General features: G+C 33.9%; 2 protein-coding genes and 1 long non-coding RNA gene across 3 annotated transcripts; 2 read left to right on the top strand and 1 right to left on the bottom strand.

Moving 5' to 3' along the window:
• The first annotated feature begins 316 nt into the window (after positions 1–316).
• On the top strand, positions 317–1,442 carry LOC143237678 (cuticle protein 14-like). The gene is made up of 3 exons (XM_076477191.1): positions 317–475; positions 713–832; positions 979–1,442. The coding sequence occupies exons 1-3, from the start codon at positions 470–472 to the stop codon at positions 1,291–1,293; spliced, it is 441 nt and encodes a 146-aa protein (XP_076333306.1). The 5' UTR covers positions 317–469; the 3' UTR covers positions 1,294–1,442.
• Positions 1,443–5,118: 3,676 nt separating this feature from the next.
• Positions 5,119–6,240, bottom strand: LOC143237679 (cuticle protein 14-like). Its single transcript, XM_076477192.1, has 3 exons — positions 6,085–6,240; positions 5,732–5,851; positions 5,119–5,584 (listed from the first exon to the last, which is right to left on the bottom strand). The coding sequence occupies exons 1-3, from the start codon at positions 6,088–6,090 to the stop codon at positions 5,270–5,272; spliced, it is 441 nt and encodes a 146-aa protein (XP_076333307.1). The 5' UTR covers positions 6,091–6,240; the 3' UTR covers positions 5,119–5,269.
• A 20-nt stretch (positions 6,241–6,260) lies between these two features.
• LOC143237680 (uncharacterized) lies at positions 6,261–12,520 on the top strand. The gene is made up of 3 exons (XR_013020192.1): positions 6,261–6,499; positions 11,423–11,538; positions 12,300–12,520. It is a non-coding gene; the product is annotated as an uncharacterized LOC143237680 (long non-coding RNA).
• The last annotated feature ends 477 nt before the right edge of the window (positions 12,521–12,997 follow it).

Genomic DNA, 12,997 nt, shown 5'->3' on the forward strand with positions numbered 1-12,997 from the left:
TAAGTAGCTCGTGTGTAGAAAATGAACTCTAATAACCATATTGAAAAGATGTCATATAACTCGATAGAGCTTTAATTAACCAACAAAACTACTTCGACCAACATTGTCTTCAAGGGATATACTTATAATTTTCAGGTCTACACAGCTTATTCTGAGAGTTCAAATTATTCAAGAAGAGCAAAATCCATTTATTGGATTTTCTCGTTTTAAAGTAGGCGTGTGTACATTCCTAATTGTTTAAATATGTTTATCTCGTGACCTTCACAATTTACAGAAACACCTACTTGTACAAAAACCAAACAGACTGCCGGTTAGGGCGAGGTCTTCAGCTCCCTGGTATTCAAGATGGCATTGATGAGAAGGACGAACCTGCTCTACATCAGCTCGTCCAGCTATATAAAGGGCACTGAGCATTTGGAAAACACGTACATCCTCAGAGAAACACGGACATCTCTACTGCAAACCTACCATGAAGGTAAGTATCTTTTATAAAACTTACTGCTACCAGACATACGCACACAACTCAAAAAGAAATATAAGAAACTCTGTATGTTATATATTGTCCAACAAAGTCTTCAAATGGTAAAAAATAACGTAAGATAAATAATTAATGTACGTCTCTCATAAAGATAATTTTGTTAATCTCGTTTAGATGCTAATTGTAAACTTTCTACGAAGGGTAATGAAGTTTGTATTTCTCTAATATTTACAGCTGCTGATCCTGTTTGCTTTGGTGGCTGTTAGCCAGGCCGGAGTCCTCTACAACCCTTACTTCTATCATCCATATTATTACCACGGACTGGGTGCTAGTGTTCGACATCACGCCCAGGATGTAAGTCTTACAACGTTCAAATATGTTACATTAAAATGTTTCCTTTGAATAACAAAAAATTCTGTTTTATATCGTATTTTTTGCTTTGTCTAGTGTTTATAGTATAATATTAAATTTTCATTCAGTACATTTTTGTCTTTTCATAGAATCTTGGTAATTACAACTTTGGCTACAATGAGGGTCACGTGACAGGCGGAACCTTCCGCAGGGAGGCCGGAAGTGGCTGGGGAAACGTTAAGGTTGGTTCTTACGGTCTGAGGGATGCTGACGGAACTGTCCGTGTTGTTGATTACGTCGCTGATGGTACTGGTTTCAAAGCTAAGATCCACACCACTGGCGAAATTCCCGAGAAGACCCCCGCTAACGTTGAGGTCGCTAAGGTCGAGACTGTTGAGCACAAGCCCGTTGTCTACAACTGGGGTTGGAATGTTCCCTCTTATTACTACGGTCGCTGGTGGTAAATTCCAGAAATTTTAAGCAGTGCTAGGTGCCACCTAGTCTGGTTTATCAGTTATTTGTAATCTGAGCAACAACGTTTATGTACAAAATGTAAAGTGTTTTGCATTATTTCAATAAGACCCTCTCTGGAATAAAACATACATTTTTTTCACTAGAGAAACAAGATGTGTTTAACTTAAGACTTGTACTTACGAATACAATAACAAAAGTGAAACTTCCTTCCAGAAGTAATTAATGACAGATATTAAAATATTTTAAAGAACATGGTCACTAGAAACTTGATTTTTAAAAAGACTAACGTTATAGTATTTAATAAATATCTCAGAAAAAAGGAAATATTTTAGTCTTTATGTTATGAAAATCTAAATAACATAAGCCTAAATCTGGATGACGTACATAAAAAAAAAAAAAACGGTTACAGGTCTCATATTGAGGCTTTAACCAACAAAAATAAAGGAAAAAATACCTTTTGTGAAAACTGGTAACTTATAAAGAAGAAATGTTTACTATTTTCAAAACCTATCACGAAAGAGACTGTCTTCTTTTGTGGAGGATACGAGTTCAAAATCAGCTGGAGTCTCTTTTGTAGAACATAATTAGAAACGGAAAAATATCTACATTTTATACAAGGCAAAGTTTTTCCCGTTTTGTTTGTGAATTAAATATATCAGTGTAGCAAGCCAGTAATACATTTTAACTGTTACTGGTTATAGCTTTTGTGAACATTTTTGTATTATATTCGTTTTACGTGCCCCCTACTAGTACAGCGGTATGTCTTCGGATTTACAACGTTAAAATCAGGGGTTCGATTCCCCTCGGTGGGCTTAGCAGATAGCCTGATGTGGCTTTGCTATAAGAAAACACATAAACGCACTCGTTTTACGTCGATAATGATTTAAAAGAAAAACACCTGAATCGAAAGAATGTAATAATATTTGCTAAATCGTAAGACAATATATTCGCACATATATAACTTCAAAAATAGTTGCTTTATGAGAATATTTGTCTGCTGTTCTTGCCATTTGAACCGAAAACATTGTTTAAGGGAGACGAATAAAAGTAGAATAAATGTTGTAATAAGGATCTTCTAAAACTATCGTTTAAAAACACCCAAGTACACTTTAAGATAATAGTTTAACCTGGCGAGATATTAGAACTTTATTTGAAAGAGTTAAGTGAGCAGACGTAAAATGCTTAAGTAGTTTATAAGTTAGTCAGAAACAGTTAATTTTTGTTGTCTATTCAATAAGCATGCTAAATCATGTGTCTGATTTGTTTCTGTTAATTTACATTATGTACAAAGGTACATTAAAGTTTAAATGTATTCCAAGAGCTCATTTTTGGTTGAGACATTACTTAAAGTTTAATTATCATTTCACAAACGAAAATACCTGTGAATGAGTAAGCAAAAATCTACATCGAAGAGAGGTCTGACTGATTAAAGATTTACATTTTTTAACGTTTTGACACTTTTGTTGATCTAACCAATCAATTGATTAATAGGGGAATCAAATTTCTTCTTTTACTATTATTGTTAACACAAGGTTTAGACAGGGAGGAAATTATGAAATTAAAGGAAACTTGTTTCATTTATTGCCATCATCATTAATTTTTGCTTTTTGATGTCGAGGAAAGTCCTGTAAAAGTATCTAGTACAACATAAACAACTCTAACCGTCTGGTTATCTTTAACCGATAGTTTATGCGTAACTTCAGAGTATGATATACTCCGGCTTTTAGCGTTGTAATTTCGTAACTGTATTGCAAACTAACAAGGACTCTAATTTCTTCTTTTACTATTATTGCTAACACAAGCTTTAGACAGGAGAGTGTATAACTGATGGTTGTATTAATATACTGCATCTGTCTATCAAATATTTTCCGACAACGTTTCGAGTTGTTAGCGCAAATCTTCATCACGACAAATTGTTTTTAATTGTAATTACTATTGTAATGTCAAAAATATTATTAATTTTTATCTTTGATATGCTTTCCACGGTAAACAAGGGTCCTTTTGAAGTACGTAGCACAGCATAAACATCAAACTATTAATAATCTACTAATTAAATTTAGAAGTTACCCTTAATTTCCTAATGTTGTTAGCACCAGCTCAGAATATTACCAAGAATAGTGTTACTAATGTATAGTTCTTAAACTTGACACAATTATTTCATTATTAATTTGATTCCCCTATTAATCAATTGATTGGTTAGATCAACAAAAGTGTCAAAACATTAAAAAATGTAAATCTTTAATCAGTCAGACCTCTCTTCGATGTAGATTTTTGCTTACTCATTCACAGGTATTTTCGTTTGTGAAATGATAATTAAACTTTAAGTAATGTCTCAACCAAAAATGAGCTCTTGGAATACATTTAAACTTTAATGTACCTTTGTACATAATGTAAATTAACAGAAACAAATCAGACACATGATTTAGCATGCTTATTGAACAGACAACGAAAATTAACTGTTTCTGACTAACTTATAAACTACTTAAGCATTTTACGTCTGCTCACTTAACTCTTTCAAATAAAGTTCTAATATCTCGCCGGGTTAAACTATTATCTTAAAGTGTACTTGGGTGTTTTTAAACGATAGGTTTAGAAGATCCTTATTACAACATTTATTCTACTTTTATTCGTCTCCCTTAAACAATGTTTTCGGTTCAAATTGCAAGAACAGCAGATAAATATTCTCATAAAGCAACTATTTTTGAAGTTATATATGTGCGAATATATTGTCTTACGATTTAGCAAATATTATTACATTCTTTCGATTCAGGTGTCGGCCCGGCATGGCCTAGCGCGTAAGGCGTGCGACTTGTAATCTGAGGGTCGCGGGTTCGCGCCCGCGTCGCGCTAAACATGCTCGCCCTCCCAGCCGTGTAGGCGTTATAATGTGACGGTCAATCCCACTCTTCGTTGGTAAAAGAGTAGCCCAAGAGTTGACGGTGGGTGGTGATGACTAGCTGCCTTCCCTCTAGTCTTACACTGCTAAATTAGGGACGGCTAACACAGATAGCCCTCGAGTAGCTTTGTGCGAAATTCCAAAACAAACAATCGATTCAGGTATTTTTCTTTTAAATCATTATCGACGTAAAACGAGTGTGTTTGTGTGTTTTCTTATAGCAAAGCCACATCGGGCTATCTGCTAAGCCCACCGAGGGGAATCGAACCCCTGATTTTAACGTTGTAAATCCGAAGACATACCGCTGTACTAGCAGGGGGCACGTAAAACGAATATAATACAAAAATGTTCACAAAAGCTATAACCAGTAACAGTTAAAATGTATTACTGGCTTGCTACACTGATACATTTAATTCACAAACAAAACGGGAAAAACTTTGCCTTGTATAAAATGTAGATATTTTTCCGTTTCTAATTATGTTCAACAAAAGAGACTCCAGCTGATTTTGAACTCGTATCCTCCACAAAAGAAGACAGTCTCTTTCGTGATAGGTTTTGAAAATAGTAAACATTTCTTCTTTATAAGTTGCCAGTTTTCACAAAAGGTATTTTTTCCTTTATTTTTGTTGGTTAAAGCCTCAATATGAGACCTGTAACCGTTTGTTTTTTTTTATGTACGTCATCCAGATTTAGGCTTATGTTATTTAGATTTTCATAACATAAAGACTAAAATATTTCCTTTTTTCTGAGATATTTATTAAATACTATAACGTTAGTCTTTTTAAAAATCAAGTTTCTAGTGACCATGTTTTTTAAAATATTTTAATATCTGTCATTAAGTACTTCTGGAAGGAAGTTTCACTTTTGTTATTGTATTCGTAAGTACAAGTCTTAAGTTAAACACATCTTGTTTCTCTAGTGAAAAAAAAATGTATGTTTTATTCCAGAGAGGGTCTTATTGAAATAATGCAAAACACTTTACATTTTGTACATAAACGTTGTTGCTCAGATTACAAATAACTGATAAAACAGACTAGGTGGCACCTAGCACTGCTTAAAATTTCTGGAATTTACCACCAGCGACCGTAGTAATAAGAGGGAACATTCCAACCCCAGTTGTAGACAACGGGCTTGTGCTCAACAGTCTCGACCTTAGCGACCTCAACGTTAGCGGGGGTCTTCTCGGGAATTTCACCAGTGGTGTGGATCTTAGCTTTGAAACCAGCACCATCAGCGACGTAATCAACAACACGGACAGTTCCGTCAGCATCCCTCAGACCGTAAGAACCAACCTTAACGTTTCCCCAGCCACTTCCGGCCTCCCTGCGGAAGGTTCCGCCTGTCACGTGACCCTCATTGTAGCCAAAGTTGTAATTACCAAGATTCTATGAAAAGACAAAAATGTACTGAATGAAAATGTAATATTATACTATAAACACTAGACAAAGCAATAAATACGATATAAAACAGAATTTTTTGTTATTCAAAGGAAACATTTTAATGTAACATATTTAGAACGTTGTAAGACTTACATCCTGGGCGTGATGTCGAACACTAGCACCCAGTCCGTGGTAATAATATGGATGATAGAAGTAAGGGTTGTAGAGGACTCCGGCCTGGCTAACAGCCACCAAAGCAAACAGGATCAGCAGCTGTAAATATTAGAGAAATACAAACTTCATTACCCTTCGTAGAAAGTTTACAATTAGCATCTAAACGAGATTAACAAAATTATCTTTATGAGAGACGTACATTAATTATTTATCTTACGTTATTTTTTACCATTTGAAGACTTTGTTGGGCAATATATAACATACAGAAATTCTTATATTTCCCTTTGAGTTGTGTGCGTATGTCTGTTAGCAGTAAGTTTTAAAAAAGATACCTTCATGGTAGGTTTGCAGTAGAGATGTCCGTGTTTCTCTGAGGATGTACGTGTTCTCCAAATGCTCAGTGCCCTTTATATAGCTGGACGAGCTGATGTAGAGCAGGTTCGTCCTTCTCATCAATGCCATCTTGAATACCAGGGAGCTGAAGACCTCGCCCAAAGCATTATTTTTCTTTATTGATTGTTAAAGACAAACTAGTATAAAGACTCAAGTCAATACTAAAAAACCTAAACATCTGATAAAAACGTTTTTCAGTTACCATATTTTCTGGGCATTTACATTAACCATTAAAATTAAATATTACGAACTAACTGAGTATGCCTATATCAGCTGTAACATTAGTGTTTTGATTTGGCTTTTCTCTTGAAATGCTTTGCACAAGACAACAAAAAATACCGTCTCTACTGATATGTATGTATATGTTGTTCGTGCTTGTATGTTATAATACCAACATTTTGTATCCACCAATTTTTAAACTCTTATATTAAGTTCTTTTTAAGATTATAATGCATGTGCTATATATTTATCTTTATTGTAATTTGTGTATGTGTTTCGATATCGTAATTAATATTGATTTCCAAACTGAAAATCAAACCGGCCATCAGAGTAACTAATTAAATATACTTTTCTTGCGTTTCTACTTATAAAAATTAGAAAGCATTGTTTCATTAGTTTAATAAGGTTATTCCTAATATATACCAACATTCCAAATATCCAGTCGCCTACCCTTTGCAACTTCTGTTGATGTTATGCAAATGTAGATTGCCTTTGTATTTACCTTTGCTAGGACGTTTTCACTACAGGTCTTTCGCCTGCGAAGTTCTTTTTGGTGATTATAAAACTAAGGACATTTCAAGAAAGATATATATTTAGAGAGAGAGTTGAGTCGCATTGGTAAAGCAAGGGAAAGAGTGATTCTAGCAAGAAAAGTATTGACTGTTCCATAATTAGTTACCAACTTCTCCCCGGAAGCAGTGAAGAAAGTTAAATAGCTTATCATCACAAATAGTCTACGGTTACAGAACAATCAATTAGAGTTAAAATAGTAACCTTTCTTTGTTTTAGTCACAAGATATTTCACACGTTTATAAAACCGCGTTTGTGGTAGATAAACTATAATAACAGCTCTTCCTAGGGTACACAGCCAAATGGAAAAGCGCTTTAGAAATATATACTGATGATCATTGACATATAAAAGAATGAAAATATATATCCTCAAATTCAGCATAGTACATTAATACTTATGTGTTTGGAAAATATAGAGTCGTTTATTTTCGGTAATACAACACTTCCGAAATGACACAGAGCAAGCCTCAAAAGTATATAATGATCTATGTTTGTTATTACTTTAAAGTGTTGATACCAAGAACAGAAATTCATGCTATACCATTCATAGATATGCTAGTTAAATCGTCGTGGACTTCTGTGCCATTATGTTGCTCAAATGAGCCCTTGGAAGTTGTTTTCTGCGCATGATGAACGGGTATTAGAAAGTAGGTTAAGAGTTTGCTTGTTTGTTTTTTCGTATAGCAAAGCCACAAAGGGCTATCTGCTCAGCCCACCGAGGGGAATCGAACCCCTGATTTTAGCGTTGTAAATCCGGAGACATACCGCTGTACTAGCGGGGGGCAAACATTGTAGCAGAGGTTAAGAGAAGAGAGACACCAATGATGTCAGTACATTGCAAAAAAATAAAAAAAAAAAAAAAACGCTCAGATTATAGAATTTTTATTCATTTCCAGTCATAAGTCGCAGATGTTTGCTGTAAGATCCTGTATGAATAGGAACCACTACTGCGAAAACATTGTCTCTTTTGTCGTGTTTCTCTACGTATATTATATCTAAATATTGTTGTATAACTACAATAAAAACATTTATTTCACAAACTTTATTCATGTGATAACATGCCTCACTTAATATCGAGTAAATGAGTTTAGTTAAAATTTTCTAAATTTTAGACCAATTTTAAAGCATTAAAAATCAACTAAGTTTATTTCTGTAAGCGATCAGTGAAGTTAAACATCATCCAAAGATTTCGAAAACTGAAACTTAGAAAGATAAGAAAAATCGTTTAGAATAGAGTAGAGATTTAAAAAAAATCACAAATTATTGTTCTGCATATTGATAATTCAACGGTATAATGCTCAGAAAGGCCATAAGGTGCTGCTGACAAAACGTCTCTAGGTTTTTAGTTTGTTTTTTCAAGTACAATCTTTTAGCTCACAGCTGATCGATTTCTTGATCGATTTGAGATCTATTTCTATTTTGAAGTCAGGAGGTCAAAACCTTTTGATTGATATATTTGACCACGCCCGAAGCGTCATTGATTAGATAATTTTAATCCTGCCTAAAATAATTTCAATTTGAGTGTCGGTAGGTAGAGGTACCGATGAGTAACAAAATCGAATCAGGTATACGTGTGCCCCACACTTGATATTGCTCGCTCGCGAAAAGATAACTAATGACACAAAAACAAAGGTCTCAAATTAATTTACTCTAATTCTGCCTAAAACGTTTCAAGTGCTCCAGCTATTGAAGATTCCTTTTTGTTTTTCTGAAAACTATAAATCTAAAATTTAATAATAAGAAGGGACTTCTTATAAAGCATTAAAACAGAAAGGTAACGCATTTAAATAATTCTAAAATCAAATTAGCTCAAAACATTTTCAAAAATAAATGAAGAAAAATATCTATTTATGAAGATCACCAATAGAACTGTTCGGAGGCGGCTGTAAAAAGGAAATAGCTATATAAAAAGTTATATAACATCATCTAAATATCGCCAGTAAAGGATTCGAACATTAAATTTTTTTCTCAGGTAGTTTTTTTATAAGTAAAGGTGTTATTATTTGCGGGCAAATGCAGCATGTCTCTGCTACGAAATCCCAACATTGCCAATTTTGGCAGCAGGAAATTCGTAAAAAAAAAAAAAAATTAAAATTGTCTGTATCACTGCTTGAGTCATTTAAAATATATCTTTATATAAAATTTAATGTACATTGGACGAAGTACAAAAGAGTGGTTATCAAAAGACCATAACTTATGCTTTTTGGAAATCTTGACACTCTATAATTACTAAAAATAAGCAAGTCCATCATGTTTGTTTTTCAATGTGTAGGACCTGTAAAAAATTATCTTTATACCAAATTTCATGCAAATTGCTCAAAATGCGACTAAGTAATCGACCAAAAACCTCAAAGTTATGCATTAGGCGAGTGTTGATTCTTCTTAAAAGACTCAGACTCAAATAGACATATGTAACTTTTTTGTATATCAGTGTGTTTGGTGCATGAAAATGCATATTTGATCCAATTTCCATTTTGACTGCTATAAATATTATTACACAGGGGCCCAAAATATATATTTTTGGGCTGTTAGACTGTTGACTTCATATTATTTTTTAAAAGGCCTAAATCAAAAAATGACAGAGATGCCAGGGCGTATTCACCAAGTTTCAAGTAAATCCATCGAGAAACGAAGAAATGACGTTCAATTAAAAAATGTTTGGGAAAAGAAAGAAAAAGAAGAAACAATATAAAAACAGCATGGCTCTGTGCAGAGACACAATAAACAACGATAACAATAAAAACGATACAATATTATAAAATCCATCTTGCACTGTTCCCCTTCTCGCTCAGTAGACGTGATATAGACGAAGGTTGGCCATCCATTACAGCAATAAATACTGACTTCAAAACAAATTTTATATCTGCACAGACAAAAAGTAATGTGTCTAAAAAGAAACAAAAGTGTCATATACCCTTCACTCTGTTTTGTTCTAATCAGTGATGTCGAGAAAACCCACTTGTAGAGAAAAATATATCTGTAAAAACGGCTTGTTTGGGTTGAGAAAATTTTTACGTAGAGGAATGAACAACGTTTCGACCTTCTCCGTTGTTCATTTCTCTACGTAAGAATTTTCTCAATCCAAACGAGCCGTTTTTACATATATATTTTTTTGTTTGTTTCTTTTGGAATTTCGCACAAAGCTACTCGAGGGCTATCTGTGCTAGCCGTCCCTAATTTAGCAGTGTAAGACTAGAGGGAAGGCAGCTAGTCATCACCACCCACCGCCAACTCTTGGGCTACTCTTTTACTACCGAAAAGTGGGATTGACCGTCACATTACAACGCCCCCACGGCTGGGAGGGCGAACATATTTGGCGCGACGCGGGCGCGAACCCGCGACCCTCGGATTACGAGTCGCACACCTTAACGCGCTAGGCCATGCCAGGCCCTTTTACATATATATTTTCCTCTGTTTTGTTCTATTTATCATTCCGAACAGAAGAAAATGAGTGAAAAATATATTATGAACACAATTATCCTATTACTCGTTTCAAATCCCAGCTTGGGTGATCCTCAAATTTGAAGCATCAGCGTCACTTTTTTCTTTTATAAATTAAGATATGTGCGAGATTTGCCTATTAACTCGTTGCATTCTAAACAATTATGATGTCAAACATTTATTTTTCTACAGATTTCACCAAATATTTGTTCCTCATTTCTTTCAGCAACAGACTTGATAGTGACTAAGGACAACCATCTTGGAATATGTTCATGTTTTATTTTACAAGCTAATGCTTTACAGACAAAGAAGAAACACCAGAATCTGTTGATAACAATTGTAGTAATTTTAATTTTGTAGAATCTAGAGATTTAAAGGCCTTAATTGGAAATCTGTTGCTATAATTTTATGAAGTCTTGGGGTTTCAAGAAGTATTCAACTAAAATATCAATTTCAGAACCTATAACCGGTTGATATATTTTACAGGGGTTTAGTAGCATCTAGAAAAGTTCATATTGGGATATGTTGATGTATCTTACATAAGTCCAATTATATTTATAGACATTAATCTTTTTGAAATATATGCATATGTTGCATGATATCTAATAGAACCAAGAGATACAAAATTACTAGAGCTATCTTGAATTATCTGAAAGTATTTGTTTGAAGTATGGTTGTATTGATAAACATCAAACAAAATCTTATTTGTTATATAACAGTGTAGCATCACCTCGAGATATAAATCTAGAAATATGTTATAACAGTATACGGTAACCTAGTAGTATCTACTAACACCAAATATCACGAAAATCTTGGAATATTTTTATTTATTAAATATTAACCTAGCGGCATGTACAGACCTTCATGTGTCTTACATAAATGTAGAGCTGCAAAGAAATGCGAGTATCGAATTTTTTATGACATTATGAGACTTCGATCATGGAATCTGCTGATTTATTATATGATTTGTCTAATGCTATGAACAAACATTTATCTTCAGATTTATATATATGTGGTAAACCTTTTTGTTTTCATTATCACCAACAGTGACCTGGTAAAGATAATCTGTGACGTAGGGACCTAATACATTCCTTGACTGGCTGTACCCACTGCTGTACGCTTCGCCTTTAAATTTTCAGAATGTGTTACACGATAATCCAGTGGTATGTAGAAAGTTTATTCTCAAATATTTTGGTGTATTTTGCAATGGTCAAGTGGTATGTAAAGATAATTTAACGCGGATAAGTTAACCTAGAATAATATAAATATGTTTATCTTGCAATTAGTTATTGTGGTTTAGCCTATGTTATCGACATTAGAATTTAATGATGCCTAATGATGGAGTTACATATCACACATTTTCAAAACTTATTTAAATATAAGTTCACTGTGGTGAGTGAAAATACATGTATACCTTATAATTTTGTCGCTATAGACATATCTTGGAATCTTCTGAGTTATTTTACTGTAGTACAGTGGTGTTTAAGGTTATTAAACTAACTATTTAAAACGTACTAACGTACGATCACTTAGTGCCATCTTTTGACAGCAATCTTCAAATATTTTGATGCATTGCGTGTTAGGCAAAGGAATTTTACTTTTTAATTTTAAATATATCATACTTAAGTACTAAGATTTCTTAACTGGTTTTAATATAATTATTTAAGGTTAACTTAAAACCTGCTTAAACCATTTGATCTGTTGAAACTTTACTCGAATTGATAAATATAGCAATAATATTTAGTATCAAAAATTAATTAATAACATTGATAAAATTATGTCCAAACGTGATCTCGTAAGGTGAAATATCATACGAATAAAGGGAAAACTGAGACGTTGAAACTGATAACTTTATTTACCGAGCAGATGTTTTATCTTACTATGTTACTAAGTGTATAACAATGTATTAATTGCTAACTTTCAGTTCTTGCAAAGAGACGGCGATTTCTTGATGTAGTAGCTTTATTGACCAAAACATCAGCCCGAGCAGCAGAAATAGGATTCGAATTTCGTCCTGGTCTCGGTTTCCGACGACTGTACAATATACAACTTTTTATCCTTTATTTATTTGAATAAATCAAAGTAAATAAACTTTTATTTTAACATATTTTATGTTGCTGTTAATTTCAAAATTGTATAATTATGTTTCGCTTGTGTATGCAAACAATAAAAGAAACTTTTGCAAAAAGTGTGTGTGGTTTAGTAATGGCAGTGCCAAAAAGTACAGAAACAATATAGAGATGATTATATAAAATCATATAAACAAACCGCTCCCCAATGGTTGAGCGGAATATCTGCGGACTTACAACAATATAAACTAGGTGTCGATACCTATGGTGGAGGGCCAAGCGTGTTAAGGCGTTCGACTCCTAATCCGAGTGTCGCGGGTTCCAATCCCGGTCGCACCAAACATGTTCGCCCTTTCAGCCGTGGGGGCGTTATAATGTGATGGTCAATCCCACTATTTGTAAAAGAGTAGGCTAAAAGTTGGCGGTAGGTGGTGATGACTAGCTGCCTTCCCTCTAGTCTTAGTGCCTAAATTAGGAACGGCTAGCACAGATAGCTCTCGAGTAGCTTTTCAAAACAAACAAACAAACCTATGGTGGACACAGCATTTGTGTA

This window comes from Tachypleus tridentatus, chromosome 13 (assembly GCF_004210375.1).
Source record: "Tachypleus tridentatus isolate NWPU-2018 chromosome 13, ASM421037v1, whole genome shotgun sequence".
Classification (NCBI taxonomy): Eukaryota; Metazoa; Arthropoda; class Merostomata; order Xiphosura; family Limulidae; genus Tachypleus; species Tachypleus tridentatus.